This window comes from Physella acuta, unplaced genomic scaffold (assembly GCF_028476545.2).
Source record: "Physella acuta isolate Inbredline_101_S28 unplaced genomic scaffold, ASM2847654v3 ptg000900l, whole genome shotgun sequence".
Classification (NCBI taxonomy): Eukaryota; Metazoa; Mollusca; class Gastropoda; family Physidae; genus Physella; species Physella acuta.
In genome coordinates this window covers 59,898-78,001 of record NW_026732417.1, presented here as the reverse complement: position 1 = coordinate 78,001, position 18,104 = coordinate 59,898, and the positions used below count along the sequence as shown (strand labels likewise).

The window sequence follows — 18,104 nt, the reverse complement described above, 5'->3', positions numbered from 1 at the left end:
TAATGATGGTCCTTCTCGTAACACCACTAATGACCTAATGATGGTCCTTCTCGTAACACCACTAATGACCTAATGATGGTCCTTCTCGTAACACCACTAATGACCTAATGATGGTCCTTCTCGTAACACCACTAATGACCTAATGATGGTCCTTCTCGTAACACCACTAATGACCTAATAAAGGCTCCTCTTATAAAACTCATTTTTCTGTACTAAATAGGTTAAATGTGTACTTACCCTACATTTCATACGTCTACTCTGTGCGCAGCATTATATTCTAACCATGAGCGCGTGATCTCGCAGACCGCGAGATTTAGTGCTGTGCTATTGTGATATTATTGACGGCAGCCGGTACATCAAATTGAAGTTTCGGGTACCGTTTAACATGGATCGAACAGGGGCGGAATGCTGGTATTGAACTTCAGATTGCTGTGATTGGCACTTCAGTAAAAACTCAAGTGATTTGTCCTTGTTAATCACGTGGTGTTGTCTGATGCTTGCTAGGGGTGTTTGTCCTGTGGGGGGGGGGGGGGTCAGAGGTCGACTATCTACAATGCTTATATAGCATGGATGGGTGGATGGACGAACTATAGAGATAGCGAGACAGGCAGAGAGAGATAACTAAAGGGAAAGATGGACGGTCGGACGATAAATATGTACACATATAGCCTAGATCAGGGGTCTCCAAACTACGGTCCGCGGGCCAGATGCGGCCCGCGAGGTCCTCTCATCCGACCCGCGGCGATCTTTTTGTCCACGGAATAAATGTTTGTTAGAGGTGGCTGAGAAACTATGCCCAGAAAATTCAAAATTTGAAAATGTAGCTTTGGGTGCAAATACCATTGCCCGCCGTGTTGCAGACATTGGTGAAAACATCGTGACTAAAATAGCGAAATAATTATCATTAAAAAAGTTTTAAAAAACCCACGTTTTCTGATTGAACTAAAAAGTAGAAAATAAATGCTATACATCACAATAATGCAAGCGATCACTCCACTATAAGCGATGAAAAACGTGGGGCGCCGAAGTAAAAGTTATATTACTATTGATTAGATAATACTATTGACTTTTATTAGGGAGCTTGTAGAGAGTCAACAGTATTAGAAACTGTAAGAAAATCACGGCGCCCCACGTTTTTCATCGCTTATAGTAGAGTGATCGCTTGCATTATTGTGATGTATAGCATTTATTTTCTACTTTTTAGTTCAATCAGAAAACGTGGGTTTTTTTAAACTTTTTTAATGATAATTATTTTCTACTTTTTAGTCTTTGTTTGTTTGCATTAAAATCTTGCTATCGATTTTATCTTTTCGCATTCACTTTTTTTTTTTGGGTAAACGAAGACAACTCGTAAAAAACACGTGCCTTGAACCCGTGTCGAGTGGATTAGCAATCGTGTGCCCAACCACTCGACCATACCAGTTGTTACGGTTGTTTGTACACAAACACCGCGTGAACACTACTCAGTAAGCAAAGAGGGAGAGTACCGAACCTTGTTTTCATCAAATTACAGTTACTGGGTTATGTCCCTTTTTCCCCACGTTTTTACTACAATTATATAGCGCTCTAAAATGCTCAATAAAATGTTTCCATGGATCAATTTAGTAATAATAACAATTGAATATTCTATTGTCATCCAAAACGAAGCTTCCCTGAAAATTTCAGCGCGCTAGCTAACTGGGAAGTGCCAGAAATTTCGATCGCAAGATTTGATTGGAAAGACAGAGACGAAAGCAAGTTAAAGAAAACGTGGGAAAATGCAAGCAAGTTTCGCCATTTTTTGTTGTAATCGATCAGTTGCTGGACAGTTGTTCCACATCTCAAATGCTTATGTTCATTAGAGGTGTGGATGAAGACATGAACATAACACAAGAGCTGGCTTCCCTACATAGAATATATGGCACTGTTACAGGAGATAATATAGATAGTTCAGAGATATGTTAAAAGATAGAAACACAGAATCGCAAGATTTACCATATTTCACAGCAGTAAGATGGCTAATTTGCGAGAAAAAATTGAGACTGTTTCAGAACCCATTTGAAGCAAATGTGGCCAGTTGGAAAGGTGAACTGCAGCTGGAGGTCATTAGAGACACGCTCAAAGAAGGGCGGGTGGGTTTTTATAAGTTGTTGCAAAAGAAAGATTTTCCTAATATTAACACTTTTGCATCAGAGTACCTTTCAAATTTTGGAACAAGATACCTGTGTGAACAAATATTTTCAAAATTGAAATAAGTGAAGAATAATTTGAGAGCAAACTTGGACCTCTCGTGTGTTGTTGGCCACCGACAGTGTTTCTTTCAGACTTTTTCCCCCAGGGCGGGGGGGGGGGGCACTTGAAATGTGTATATATTTCTATATAACTTATATTTCGTTAAGGGGGGGGGGAGCGCGACGGTACACGTTCTTCGGCGGGGGGGGGGGCGCTACCACCCCGAAGAGATGTTTTGAAGAAACTCTGGCCCCCGAACTGATATTTGATAGTTAATGCGGCCCTCGGGCTGAAAAGTTTGGAGACCCCTGGCCTAGATGAATGGATTGGTAGGTAGGTAGACAGTGAAGGGTGTTAGAGATGAAGTGGAACATAAATGGGATAGATGGATAAATATACATATACATAATGGACATATATATATATATATATATATATATATATATATATATATATATATATATATATATATATATATTTATATTTATATACACACACATTAATATACTTTACATCATCTGGTCTATGGATTGCTACGGCCTAAAGAGTGTTCTTCGCTTATCTTTTATATATATATATATATATATATATATATATATATATATATATATATATATATATATATATATATATATATAGGATGTGCGTTCCTAAGTGATATATATATATATATATATATATCACTTAGGAACGCACATCCTCCTGCCTACCACATCATCAACCTAACTGCAACCACTTTACTTGATGACTTCCTGGGAGGGGGTACGGGGGGATGGGTCTACATCATTATCTAACCACAGGGTTCTATACAACAATTCATCTCTTCACTCAAACAAATTATTTTATTTTTAAACAACTTGTGATCAAACAGATATCTATTCTCTTTGTCCTGCCCCCCCCCCCTCACCCAATCGCCTCCATTAACGATTGAAAATAGATGGTGATGTCGCTCCAATATATGTGTGTAAGCTTGTATGTGTGTGTGTACGTGTGTAATGTCGCTCCTATATATGTGAGTACGTTTGTGATGTCGCTCCAATATATGTGTGTAAGCTTGTATATGTGTGTGTACGTGTGTAATGTCGCTCCTATATATGTGTGTACGTTTGTGATGTCGCTCCAATATATGTGTGTAAGCTTGTATGTGTGTGTGTACGTTTGTGATGTCGCTCCAATATATGTGTGTAAGCTTGTGTATGTGTGTGTACGTTTGTAATGTCGCTCCTATATATGTGTGTAAGCTTGTGTATGTGTGTGTACGTTTGTGATGTCGCTATATATATGTGTGTACGTTTGTGATGTCGCTATATATATATATATATATATATATATATATATATATATATATATATATATATATGTGTGTGTGTACGTTTGTTTCTTTGATAACAAATTTATTACTGGCCCGTTTAACATAGGATGTTTAAATTTAACGGGTGCGCTTTTTTAGAAGGCTTAAGTGTGTCGGTACTAATTTAACGGTTGAAAATGTTTGGGTACTAATTTAACGGTTCCAAATGTGCTTATCGTTAAACCCAATTATTTATATTTTTGTAGAATAGCTCTGCCAGAATTTAGACACGCCCTCCTCCCACCCCCACCCTACCTCAGATCGATGTTCTCATGCCAATAACCCGGTTGTGCTAGTGCATGTTTGTTTCTGTCGTTTGTAGTTGACAGATATATCGTGCTGTGTGTGGGGAGTCGGTACCTCAGTTAATGTTCATTGCGGTCACTCGCCTAACGAACGCGACGCTAAATGCCAGTGAGCTAAAGTAACCTTTTAACATGTATCTGATATTAGGTTTTAACAGGGAACTAACACCGTATTAGAGCAGGGAAAGAGCAAAAATTAAATCATAGACCTAATAAAAGCTCAAGGGATTGTCTGTCAAGATGTAAACTAACAAGATTTCAGTGACCTTTATAGCATAATGGGACGGCGTGGCCTAAGCGGTAGAGCGCTAGGCCTAGTCTGCTAACCCGAAAGTCTGAAGTTTGAATCTGGATCCAAGTCAGTAAAACGTCCGTGAGCCCACCCAGCTCTGATGGGCAGCTAACTCATGTTAAAGAAAGTTAAAGTTTAGATGGGGTGGCCTAGCAGTAGAGAGCTAGACTGCTAACCCGAAAGTCTCGAGTTCGAATCCGGCTGTTTCCACCCAGCTGTGATGGGTACCTAACTCATGTTAGGGAAAGGAAAGGCGGCTGTCAAAGTGCTGACCACACTTTTCCTTCATATGCCGAAGTCAAGAAACATGAACTGCCCAATAGATCTCTAGGTCTAAAGAGTATTCTTTACTTTTATATCCTAATTTAAGTGATTGATCGCGACACGCTCCGTTATCTAACACAAATCAAAATTCTAAATCCAACACAATATCATAGCAGTGACCTTATATAGATGTGACCTAATTTGACATGATGTTTAGAATGAGCTGGTAGAAAATACAACAAGCTGCTGGGGCTATTGATTTTCCCACGGCCACTCCCGTAGGTACACTCACTCGGCCTAGTGGAAGCCTCTTACTAGGATAGCTAAGTACGGCTTTGGTTGTTGACTATTCGGAGGCCAGTTGTTCTAAGTAAATTGGACTTAACACATTAGGGATAGGGACGGGGGGAGGGGGAGAGACCATTGCAGAAGGGAAATGAGAAACATTTTGTTTCAAAATATCGAATTTGTATGCGGTGTAGTAATTTTTAGCGCAATTTCCATTCTGGAGAATTGCGTTTATTAACCCGTCATTTCTGGGAATGGATGGATGGATGGATGAATGTGTGTCCGGTCTTTAAGTCGTATCTCCTCCTCAACGAAGCAATATCGATGACTAGTTCCAAAAGCAATTATGTTAAGCAAGTTACGAGAATGAGCATAGGCTATAAAAATTCCGGGTTTCTTTCATGTATTTCCCGGAAAAGCCAAAAAACCTCGAAAAAATGCAGTTTTTGGCCCATATCCCGGCAACCAGACCACTTAGCGACTTGAAACATGTACCAATCGATTCCTGTCATAATTTAGAACAATATTGCCAAAGAAAGGTTTCAAAAATATCCTCTCGTTCGGTCACAAATTTTAAAAATACATAAACACCTACAAACCGATCGTTCTTCTAGCTTGAACGCACCCCAACATTATACGTCAGAGCTATTTTTAGATAACATAAGGAAATTGCGCATAAATGTCACTAGACTTTTTTAATTAACTTGTTTTCTAAAGTACAAAAAAAAAAATTGCAATTTTCCAGGTATTATTTTAAGGTTACAAACTAAATTTTTAGTTCCTTTAACTCGTACACCTTAGGTTATTAAAAATCATGTTGGCACTGGTAGGCCTATTTGTCAAGGACATCAAAGTCAATATCTTAAGACTTAAGTGTTGCTGTTAACTTACTCTAGGCTTAGTTTAACCCTAACCACCCTCTATGGAAATCTGTCGACAACAAGCTAGAGAGCTTAGTTTAACCCTAACCACCCTCTGGAAGCCAAATAAATGCAGCCCCGTTAATTTAGAACAAGTATCACACTAATACTTTAACAAGATGGAGGGAAAAATACTTGGCAACAACTGTTAATATGTAATGTATCGACTTTTTTAAAATTCTGAAGTTTTTTTTTTTTTGTTATTCTTTTGTTGCACTAACTTTCTCGCCTCTTTCCCCCCCCCCCCCCCCCCCCCAATTAAAATAAACCGTTAAATGATGCGTTGCTGAAGCGGATGATATTATTATTAACCGGTCTTCCATACAGAAACACACAACACAATGTCCGACTAATGTTACAACTGCTGATTGACGTCATGTCATGCTGTAGACTCAACACATCACCCTGTTATACACAACACATCACCCTGTTATACACAATACATCACCCTGTTATTGACAATACATCGCCCTATGTTATGTTATAGACTCAATAATTCACCCAATGTCAAGTAATAGACCCAACACATCAACTTGCTACAGACTCAATACATCATCCTGTCATTGACAATACATCGCCCTATGTCATGTTATAGACTCAACACATCAACTTGCTATAGACTCAATACATCATCCTGTTATTGACAATACATCGCTCTATGTCATGCTATATACACTTAATACATCACCTTGTTATAGACTATACCCTATGTCACCCTATGTCATGATTGTCAATACATCACCCTGTCTTGTTAAACACTCAACACATCAGGTGATCTATAGATCCTGGTACTACAACTACTGAGATTATATTTATGCTGTATATCAAGTCACTAAACATCTATCTTATGTGATACATTATGGACATAAACAAAGGCGAACTATTGTCAGTAATACATCTACTCACTCTAATGCTATTATGTTATGTTATTCACAAGTTGTTTTTTTACTACTACTACTACTATAAATAATGTACTAATACTCATGTAATACATTGATAAGCGTTTTTAACTACTTCTTAGACCAAGTATCCTTACAACAAGTATCTGTTAAATTGTATAATACAGTCAATTATTGGCGATCTTATTCTTATACTACTGCTAGAAATAATGTAGTTATACTCATGTAATACATTGTCTAGCGTTTTAACTACTTCTTAGACAAAGTATCCTTACAACGGGTATCTTGTAGACTTGTAATACAGTCAATTATTGGCGATGTACTGCTAGAACTACTCTAGTGCTACTCGAGTTATCGTATATGTTTCAACACAGTCGAGCTATGGCTACAATTTCTCCAGTGCTACTTTGTGATGTAACACACTAACACATTCTACTGATAAAAGTAATGCTACTTTTTGAGGTAACACACTAACACAGTCTACTGATAAAAGTATTGCTACTTTGTGATGTAACACACTAACACATTCTACTGATAAAAGTAAAGCTACTTTTTGATGTAACACACTAACACATTCTACTGATAAAAGTAATGCTACTTTGTGATGTAACACACTAACACATTCTACTGATAAAAGTAATGCTACTTTGTAATACATCAACACGACCGAGTTTTTCATCGACTGCTAGAACTACTCACTCTCTACTACCAGGATGCTCGGTACTGTCATAGACATTGTTATGTAAACATCGGCTGCGAGTGAGCGGCAGTGGCAGGTAAAAGACGGGGGTTTCTAGAGATCTACGAGCACACGAAATAGTGTAGAAACCCTGTGTTGTGTACTCACCAGCTATTTTATCCACACGACCAACATGAGCTCACCCCCGCGGTCCAATGCACGCGCATGAAAGGCTCCATTGATGTCTCGTGCAACCCCCCGTCATCACGTGGTGCTGATACACTCTCGTCAAGCTTAGCTCTCAGCACGGTCTAGTCAAAGTAAAGAGGGGGGAGCTGCGGGGGGGGGGGGGGGAGAAGGAAGCGTATCGGCTTGAGGGAACCGATCGATATTTCTAGAAAGATGGAATTCCGTCCCCTTCCACGATGGTCTAGATAAATAAAAAAAAATGTCGTTGATAGAACCGTAAATATGGGAGATCGATTCATACTTCTGGTGTAATCAAATCAGACGGCAAACGGCTCTAATTTGTGGTGGATTTTTTTTCTATAAGTGGGTATAGGCGCGGTTTTTTTTTATTTTATTTTTTATATTTTTTTTGCTAATGGAAAGGGGAGGTAACTGTTATTCAAGGGACGTAATGAATGTTTTCCTGAGCCAATAAGTCGAGGATTAATAATGCATCTCTCAGCTGACTCGTATACCGGCGAGTCAATGGAAATGCCCGAGTTACTTTTTGTTTGGTTTCTGTACAGCTACCGGCACTCAGCTCCGCGAAGTAGCAAGCTCTTAGCTCCGCGAAGTGTAGTCGTGACATGCGTGCTAGATTTTTTAGCGCAATTTCCATTCTGGAGAATTGCGTTTATTAACTCGTCATTTCTGGGAATGTATGGATTGATGAATGTATGGATGTATGAATGTGTGTCCGGGCTTTAAGTCGTATCTCCTCCTCAACGAAGCAATATCGATGACTAGTTACAAAAGCAATTATGTTAAGCAAGTTACGAGGATGAACATAGGCCAAAAAAATTCCGGGTTTCTTTCATGGATTTCCCGAAAAAGCCAAAAAACCTCGAAAAAATTCAGTTTTTGGCCCATATCTCGGCAACCAGACCACTTAGCGACTTGAAACATGTACCAATCGATTCCTGCCATAATTTAGAACAATATTGCCGAAGAAAGTTTTCAAAAATATCCTTTCGTTCGGTCACAATTTTTTTTTTAATTAATTAAAATTTGGACCGAATTAGTAGGCATGTTTTTCCAACCACACCACACGCGTCATCACGTTCAATAGCTGCGCCATCACGTTCAATGGCTGCGACATCACGTTCGGTAGCTAGGCGCGCAATGGTTTTTAGTCATGTTACTCTATTGTAAATAAAACATGTAAAATACCGGAAAAAAAATTAATAAAAAACGTTTTAATAACTAACCAATGGTTTTACTAACCCTGCTCTTGATTTACGCTACGACAGAGCTAATTTTAGATAACATAAGGAAATTGCGCTAAAATTGTCACTAGACTTTTTTTAATTACTTGTTTTTTTAAAGTTAAAGCCGGCTAAGATCAAACCATGTAATGCGGGGTTTAATTACGGCTGACTATAACTCAGATTAAATCGGAGTAGCACCAAATAGTGTTCTGTTCCTTAGCTCGAGTTGGTATTATGAGCTCAGCATTGCCCACTCGTTTCTCTTCACTTTAATCAGTAGGAGAAAGTAAAGATTGCTGGGCATTGGAAAAGTATATTTTTTTCATAATGCCAATTATGTACACTATGTCTTTAAAGCCACTATGTGTACATATGTTAAAATTCACTAAGTGTACATGTGTTTCAAGCTGCCCTATGTACACGAAGTGTATCGCACACAATTTAAATTGATGTGTAATTCAAAATGTGACAGTTTTTTGGGCTGATATTTTTTTTTTAACTTAACGCCCGTGCCCTACCTACAAAACCAGATACACTCTTCTCCACCTGCATTGTGTACAATCTGATCTCCAAATCAAACGTATCGCTTTGACTCGGCCCTCAACTATTTCCTACAGACATTCTTCAAAACTGAACTTACATTTTAAATACGAATCGACGAAAGTCACAACTAAATCGGTTATTAATTTATTACATGTTTTAAAATTAAATATTCTTCTATCTTTTGTTTGTTTTTGTAATAAATGACAGGTATTGTTTCAACATTGCAGGCGCTATCCTCAATGCCATGGGGCAAGGCAAGGTCACGTCTGCCGATGTGGGTCATAAAGGGACGCAACTCAAACTTACTCTAGTTCTAAACAATGAACAGAAAGTCATTTTCAAACCTGCCTGGTAAGAAAGTGTTGTGGTTGTGAAATGAACGTAATATTCATGATTTTCGTTGTCGTACTGAAGAGCGTTCTTGTCCTTGTAGTCTTGAATGACACCCAGAAAATGTTATAAAGGTCGGTTGTCAAGCAATAGGTGTTTCACAATCCATGTATTGTAGGACACCTTCACCACCTTCATGGTGCTTCTAATGGCTCGATGTCCCACCTAAGCCCATGTCCCACCTAAGCCCATGTCCCACCATGTCCCACCTAATCTCATGTCCCACCATGTCCCGCCTAATCCCATATCCCACCTAAGCCCATGTCCCACCTAATCCCATGTCCCACCTAAGCCCATGTCCCACCTAAGCCCATGTCCCACCATGTCCCACCTAAGCCCATGTCCCACCAAATCTCATATCCCACTTAAGCCCATGTCCCACCTTATCCAATGTCCCACCTAATCCCATGTCCCACCTAAGCCCATGTCCCACCATGTCCCACCTAATCCCATGTCCCACCTAATCAAATGTCCCACCTAATCCCATGTCCCACCTAAGCCCATGTCCCACCTAAGCCCATGTCCCACCTAAGCCCATATCCCACCTAAGCCCATGCCCCACCAAATCCCATATCCCACTTAAGCCCATGTCCCACCTTATCCAATGTCCCACCTAATCCCATGTCCCACCTAAGCCCTGTCCCACTTAAGCCCATGTCCCACCTAATCCCATGTCCCACTTAAGCCCATGTCCCACCTAATCCAATGTCCCACCTAATCCCATGTCCCACCTAAGCCCATGTCCCACCTAAGCCCATGTCCCACCATGTCCCACCTAATCCCATGTCCCACTTAAGCCCATGTCCCACCTAATCCAATGTCCCACCTAATCCCATGTCCCACCTAATCCCATGTCCCACCTAAGCCCATGTCCCACCATGTCCCACCTAATCCCATGTCTCACCTAAGCCCATGTCCCACTTAAGCTCATGTCCCACCTAATCCCATGTCCCAACAGCCCATGTCCCACTTAAGCCCATGTCCCATCTAATCCCATGTCCCACCTAAGCCCATGTCCCACCTAATCCCATGTCCCACCATGTCCCACCTAATCCCATGTCCCACCAAATCCCATATCCCACTTAAGCCCATGTCCCACCTAATCCAATGTCCCACCTAATCCCATGTCCCAGCTAAGCCCATGTCCCACCATATCCCACTTAAGCCCATGTCCCACCTAATACAATGTCCCACCTAATCCCATGTCCCACCTAAGCCCATGTCCCACCATATCCCACTTAAGCCCATGTCCCACCTAATACAATGTCCCACCTAATCCCATGTCCCACCTAAGCCCATGTCCCACCTAAGCCCATGTCCCACCTAATCCCATGTCCCACCTAAGCCCATGTCCCACCAAATCCCATATCCCACTTAAGCCCATGTCCCACCTTATCCAATGTCCCACCTAAGCCCATGTCCCACCAAATCCCATATCCCACTTAAGCCCATGTCCCACCTTATCCAATGTCCCACCTAATCCCATGTCCCACCTAAGCCCATGTCCCACCTAATCCCATGTCCCACCTAAGCCCATGTCCCACCTAAGCCCATGTCCCACCAAATCCCATATCCCACTTAAGCCCATGTCCCACCTTATCCAATGTCCCACCTAATCCCATGTCCCACCTAAGCCCATGTCCCACCTAAGCCCATGTCCCACCTACTCCCATATCCCACTTAAGCCCATCTCTATTAACACCCACAGGTACACACGAGATTACCTGGTCACTGGCACACCCTATGCTGGACGTGATCGGCACAATGCTGAAATAGCTGCCTTTCACCTGGGCAGGTAAATGATTGTTCCTCTCTCTTCCTTATTTCTTTCTTGATTTACCTGACCCCCTCTCCAACCCCTCTTTTTAATTTGTAATAACTTTAATTGCTGATTACAAGTCATGATAGCCTATGTTTTGAAATAGCTAGCTCTAGTCTGTATTTTTCTTTGTGTTAAGTTTTGCTCTGTGTTTAACTCCAAATGTGTGTAAAGTTTTGTGTTTAGCTGTATTCTGTGTTTAGCTTCATTGTTTTTTTTAACTCTATTCTGAGTTTACCTTTCTGCTTACCTCAAATCAGTATTATTTATCCATCTTTACAATTAGCTCTAATTAGCCTTAACACTGCCCCTATCTATCTAGAATCCTGGAACTAAGGAGGACACCTCTAGCTGTGGGCAGGAGGCTGGACATCAAAAATGACATCCAGTCAGTGGCTACTGAGGGCTTGTTGAGCACATTTTTTAACAAAGGTAATCAAGGATGGCCAGTGAGAATCATACATTACATTGGTACAGATATAGATAGCTATGGGAACAAATGTATACAGATATAGAAGATGAACATTGTATCACTGCAGTTTTTTTTTTTTAAATAGTACTTCCAGTTTAATTTTACCTATTTAGGAAATAATTTCAAAATAAATTAAAAATAAATATCAAAAACTATTTTGCTGGACATTTTAGGGGCCATGGCCACTATTTTTTAGAGGCATGGTTATTGTGTCTGGATAAATGTATTTTTATTTTAAAGTGAAGATAAATCTAGTTTTACAGTGCTAATGTATTTAATACAATATTTATTTAAATCAATTTTTCAAACATGTATTTTTTTATTAAAATCATGACAGCAGAAACAATCTTTCAATCACGTCTAAACAAATAGGTTATCTTTTGTTGGTTTAGATGGAGAAAGCTGTTGTTGTTTTGTTTTTTTTAAAACTAAAACCTATTTACATGAAACAGTCTTTTAACTTATGTTTCAACCTACATTTAACCTTTTGTTTGTTTATTTTAAGATGGAGAAAGCTGTTTTTATTTTGTTTTAAAATTTAACCTATTTACATGAAACAATCTTTTAACTTATGTTTCAACATTTAACCTTTTGTTTGTTTTCAGATGGAGAAAGCTGTTTCTATGGCCGATGTTTGTATTGTAAAGGCCCAGATGATGGGGTGTGTGCTACCAATGGCTACATCGAGGGGACGCTGGTTCTCTGGCTGCCCTCACAGTTCCGCATGAAAGTACACAAGCACCCCTGGTCTAGGACCTACAGAGATAGTTTGCAGGCAAAGTGAGTATTGCTTAGTGCAACTGTTTTTTTTTCTAATATGTTAAACGAAACATTAATGCCTGTCAAACAATTAAGGCAGCAATTGAAATGGACAGTGCTATTATAATTAGCAAAGCTAAAAATATAATTGAAGCTAAGTAAAGGACTACAAGGCCGAGCATGCATTCGTTAACCTCAAGAGTATCAAATTTGGATTCTGGGCTAGTCCGTCAGATTTACCTGAGTTCACTCAGCTCTATTAGGTACCCGATTCAAGTCTAGTCAAATACAGGCAGATTAACATAGTATTGAACACACAGTTACAGGTGAACTCTACTTCATCTGCTTATTAAAGGGAAGATGCTTTTTATTTCTCTTAAACATAGTATTGTACGGAGTGGTCTAGCGGTAGAGAGCTCGACTGCTAACCCATAAGTCTCAAGTTCGAATCCGGGTTCAAGTCAGTAGACCGTCCCTGAGTCCACCCAACTCTGATGGGTACCTAACTCACGTTGGGGAAAGTAAAGGCGGCTGGGCATAGTGCTGACCACACTATCTCTTCATATGCCGAGGTCACAGAAACAAGTGAACTCTACTTCACTTGCCCTATAGACCGTCAGGTTTGAAAAGGGAACTTTTCTTTACTTTTTAAACATAGTATATTTAAATTGAATGCCGAAGTTGAAAAGGATGAAAAATAAGTATTAGGGCCTAAGTATTTTGTCGTATCATTTTTAGAACACGTTTTTGTGGTATTTAACTCCATTACTGTTGTAATGATTCCTATGACAGATGGGAAACAGACAAAGACTATTGCCAGAAACTAGTGCAGGTGAACCCAACCTTCAGCAGTGGCCCCAGGCTTATGGACATCATTGACACAGCAGTGTTTGACTACCTGATTGGTAACGCAGACAGGCATCACTACGAGACGTTTGAAGCCATGGCCGACAGCATGTTGATTATGTTGGACAATGGGAAAAGGTGCACTATCTTTTTTTGGTTTTGTTAGTATTTAAAGGTGTTCTATCTTTTTTTTGGTTTTGTTAGTATTTAAAGGTGCACTATCTTCTTTTGGTTTTATTAGTATTAAGTAAACACTTTATGGTATCAGACATTCAGGTAACTGGTAGACAGGTGTTGTATAGTACTCAGGTGGTGTATGGCATACAAGTGTCAAATATATACTTGTTATCTGGCTCACAGGTGTCAGATACATAGCTGTGTTATGACATACAGGTGTGAGGTACATACCTGTGTTATGACATACAGGTGTCAGATACATAGCTGTGTTATGACATACAGGTGTGAGGTACATACCTGTGTTATGACATACAGGTGTGAGGTACATACCTGTGTTATGACATACAGTTGTGAGGTACATACCTGTGTTATGACATACAGTTGTGAGGTACATATCTGTTATCTGGCATATAAGTGTCCCACACGCTGTTGTGGGGTACACATCTCCATAACTTAACCCTTTCTAACATGATTAAATTAATCAAAATGCCAGCTCTGACCTAGGTACCTGATGAGATCATGTAAAAGATTAAATTATCACTTTCATGAAGTTAAACCTTGTCTACCCCCAGTTTTGGCAACCCAGGAGTTGATGAGCTAACCATCCTGGCACCATTGTACCAGTGCTGCAAGTAAGTCTCTTCTAGCTGTGTGTTTGTATATGGGGTGGGGTGGTTGGAAACCCAGGAGTTGATAAGCTAACCATCCTGGCACCATTGTACCAGTGCTGCTAGTAAGTCTCTTCTAGCTGTGTGTTTGTATATGGGGTGGGGTGGTTGGCAACCCAGGAGTTGATGAGCTAACCATCCTGGCACCATTGTACCAGTGCTGCAAGTAAGTCTCTTCTAGCTGTGTGTTTTTATATGGGGTGGGGTGGTTGGAAACCCAGGAGTTGATAAGCTAACCATCCTGGCACCATTGTACCAGTGCTGCAAGTAAGTCTCTTCTAGCTGATAATGCTGTGTGTTTGTATATGGGGTGGAAGAGTGATGTGGTACAGCTGAATGAAAGTTTGTTTAGTATATGGGGTGGTGTCTTCATGTGATGAAAGTTTGTTTAGTATATGGGGTGGTGTGGTCATGACGTAGAGCTGAATGAAAGTTTGTTTTGTATATGGGGTGGTAAGGTAGAACAGGATGAAAGTTTGTTTAGTATATGGGGTGGGATGGTCATGTTGTAGAGCTGGATGAAAGTTTGTTTAGTATATGGGGTGTGGTTGTGTTGTAGAGCTGGATGAAAGTTTGTTTAGTATATGGGGTGTGGTTGTGTCGTAGAGCAGGATGAAAGTGTTCCCAAGCAGACTGTCAGGTCTATAGGAGCATCAAACTTTAATGGGTGACTGACTTGAGTTGAGAGAGTTTTAGTTTAAGGGCATGGGCGGGTGAGGAAAACCAAAATAACTAAAATGCTTATTTCTAAACATAACGCTATTATATTTAACAAATAGTTATAACTCAAAGAGTTAAGTCTAAATATTTGAAAATGGCTGAAAATGTCCTGCCATATGAAAGAGTTTATTACTTTACTGGGGGGGTGGGGGGGGGGGGGCAATTTTTTTGCTGGATAAACATACCCTACATGATTTGTAAATTCTAAAATCCTACATTATTTGTAAATTCTAAATTTAGAGTATTTTAAAATTTGTTGTTGTTCTTGTATTGGCTGGTTAACAATCTTTTTAAAAAAGCCTTGCAATGTGTTAAATTTGAAATATATTCTTTCAGAATTAGGTCCTCTCTCTGGCAGAGGCTGTTGGCCCTCCAAGATGGCATCCTCAGTAAAGTCCTGGAAGGAGTTCTCTCCCATGACCCCATTGCCCCAGTACTGACCAGGCAGCATCTAGAGGCCCTGGACAGGCGGCTGGTCACTGTCTTAGAGCAGATCCAGCTGTGTCTTGACAAGTTTGGTATTAGTGCAGTTGTCACAGATTCTTTTGACAAAGGGAGATAATATCTGTACAATTTTAGACATTATTTTTTTTATAAAGGGATTTAATAAAACTTTGTTTTGTAAACAAAGAGTTAAAATATAAGTTTAAAAACTTCAAGGCTAAACACCTCGGGTAATTAATTTATGAATAAATTAGCAGTTATTTGCTTTTTTAACAATGTAGCCAGCAATAGTTTACACAAATTGTTACTTTACATAAAGAAGTTAAACCTCCATCTTTCAGGAAACGTGTTCATTCATAAAACTGTGTTTATAATTTTCTATCAGTGTTTAACTCTATAATTCCTACTTGCCTTACAAATGATATCCAGTATTTTACTGTTACTGCCTCCTTCTCTTCAATGTTGCCAAATATTTGTTATCACATTGTTTGCATTAGTTTTTACCTGATGATATATTATTGAAATTAAAATATTTCTTCTAATGGGTCATCTATAAATGACGTCACCTTTTTTTGTGAAGATTTTTACCTTTCCCCCCTCCCCTCCATCACAGATCGTCACAAAAAATGATGCCACACGTCAGCCTACCACCCCCCTCATAATTGCTGTTGAGTTTTTTTTAAACGTCAATTGCTTTTCTAAAATATAGACTGGGCTTGGTCAGCTTAGAGTTTTTGTATCAATTTCTGTTTTATTTTATTAAAACAGTTTTCTTAAATGCGTGAAACAACTGCTAAAATTCACTTTCTAACATTAGCTTTTTTAAAATACAAAAGTGTGACATCACATTACCTGAAACTCCCCCTCATTACACATCATCACAAAATTACCCCCCCCTACCAGTGTGACATCGTTTATGCATGTCCCTTTAAGTAAAATCTCCATGCATGCATTAAAAGTCAATCTTTTTGTTTTTGGCCAATGGTGTATTTATTACCTCCTTCTTTACTTGTATCTGGCATTTTGTTTTTATTTTTTTTTATTTTTTGCTAATGTATATCTGATGAAGTAAATTATTAAAGCCCAGTGCCCATAAAAATAGCAATTCATAGCATAACATATTGAACATGACACTGAGGCATTCCATTCAGAGCCTATTGTTATGTGTATGGAAGCAGGCATGTGATAGGAATTATGTTAGAGGTATAGTTGTATGTACTATTCCAATACACTCATTACATGTTTGACACAAGGTGAATTATGTGTATGGAAGCAGGCATGTGATAGGAATTATGTTAGAGGTATAGTTGTATGTACTGTTTCAATACACTACACTCATTACATGTTGGACACAAGGTGAATTATGTGTATGGAAGCAGGCATGTGATAGAAATTATGTTAGAGGTATAGTTGTATGTACTGTTTCAATACACTACACTCATTACATGTTTGACACAAGGTGTCTATATGTTGTCTCATCTGTGTGTTGAAATTATGCTGCACATTTCTATGATGCTATGTTGTAAACCAGTGAGCTATAACGTATTATTCCTAGCTGTTAAATCTAAAACCGTAACAATAGACTGTGTCTATGGAAACAGGGACTTTAAAGGAGTAAGTCACGATAACATACACATTATTTAATACAATGCTGGCCATTTTTATATAAATGTGTTATAAATCTTTGCTTGCTTGCGATTAGTGGGAAATGAATGCACTTGTTATTATTAACCAGTATTTTGTTGTGTGTGATAAAAGTTATTGGCCAGTGTAAGATTGTTTCTTCTTTACATGCTAAAGTATTACTTTTTTTTATTAGGCTAATAAGGTAGGTAGCTTACAAGGTTAATTTTAGTTTTAGTAAGTCAACATTTCAATATCTATTTTATCACTGCAACCTTGTAATAATATTGTTTTCAAATAATTGACTTTCCGAAAGAAAAAAAATTTATATTATACTATCAACTATCAGTATTTTTTTTACTGCCCTTTTATCATGAACTGAATGCATGAAATGGATGTTCACATACTGTTATCTTGCATGTATTTAGAAATTTTGCACTCAGCTTGTAGTGATTTCATGTGGGATTTAGATCTATGGTATTTTATTTTCTAAACATTTCTACTGATTCAAGCAAACAGGTTCCTATGACAGTTTTAGTTTACAAATCTCTGTGGCACAATGAGCCTTCACCTTTGGACTGAACTCTACTGGAACTTGAAACATTGTCAAATATATTTTATGGATCTGTGTATAAATCATGTCTCTTTTTTTTTATGTTGTTGGGTATATTTAATCTGTATGATGATATTGGGATAAATTTTAAAATATTGATGTAAAAAAAGTTCATTTTGTTGATTTGTTTTTATACCTAGAGGTGTAGTTGTTTGTAAGATGGTGCAACTCCATTCCCCTGCAATGCCATTAGTAGTTAGTGTGCAGTCATCTATTGACATAGGCCAACAAGTTTCATTTTAAAAGAAGAAAAATTGTATTTTCAAAATATTACACCTACTGGCCAACAATCACACAACCTGACATACAATCACAGACTCAATCACAATCATCAAGGTTGGAGATAACAGGTGAAGAAACATTTCAAATAAATTTTATTTCAAAT

At 38.8% G+C, this 18,104-nt stretch overlaps 1 protein-coding gene across 3 annotated transcripts in view; it reads left to right on the top strand.

Annotated features, from left to right (window-relative positions):
* Window positions 1–16,043, top strand: part of LOC131953010 (glycosaminoglycan xylosylkinase-like) — a 32,128-nt gene extending 16,085 nt beyond the window's left edge. For all 3 annotated transcript variants that reach the window (XM_059315983.1, XM_059315984.1, XM_059315986.1), the window contains exons 4-10: window positions 9,416–9,539; window positions 11,287–11,373; window positions 11,720–11,829; window positions 12,475–12,649; window positions 13,421–13,612; window positions 14,224–14,283; window positions 15,376–16,043. In XM_059315983.1, coding sequence (XP_059171966.1) covers window positions 9,416–9,539; window positions 11,287–11,373; window positions 11,720–11,829; window positions 12,475–12,649; window positions 13,421–13,612; window positions 14,224–14,283; window positions 15,376–15,601 — 974 coding nt within the window. In that variant the 3' untranslated portion in view covers window positions 15,602–16,043. The remainder of the gene's footprint in view (window positions 1–9,415; window positions 9,540–11,286; window positions 11,374–11,719; window positions 11,830–12,474; window positions 12,650–13,420; window positions 13,613–14,223; window positions 14,284–15,375) is intronic.
* Window positions 16,044–18,104: the final 2,061 nt, after the last annotated feature.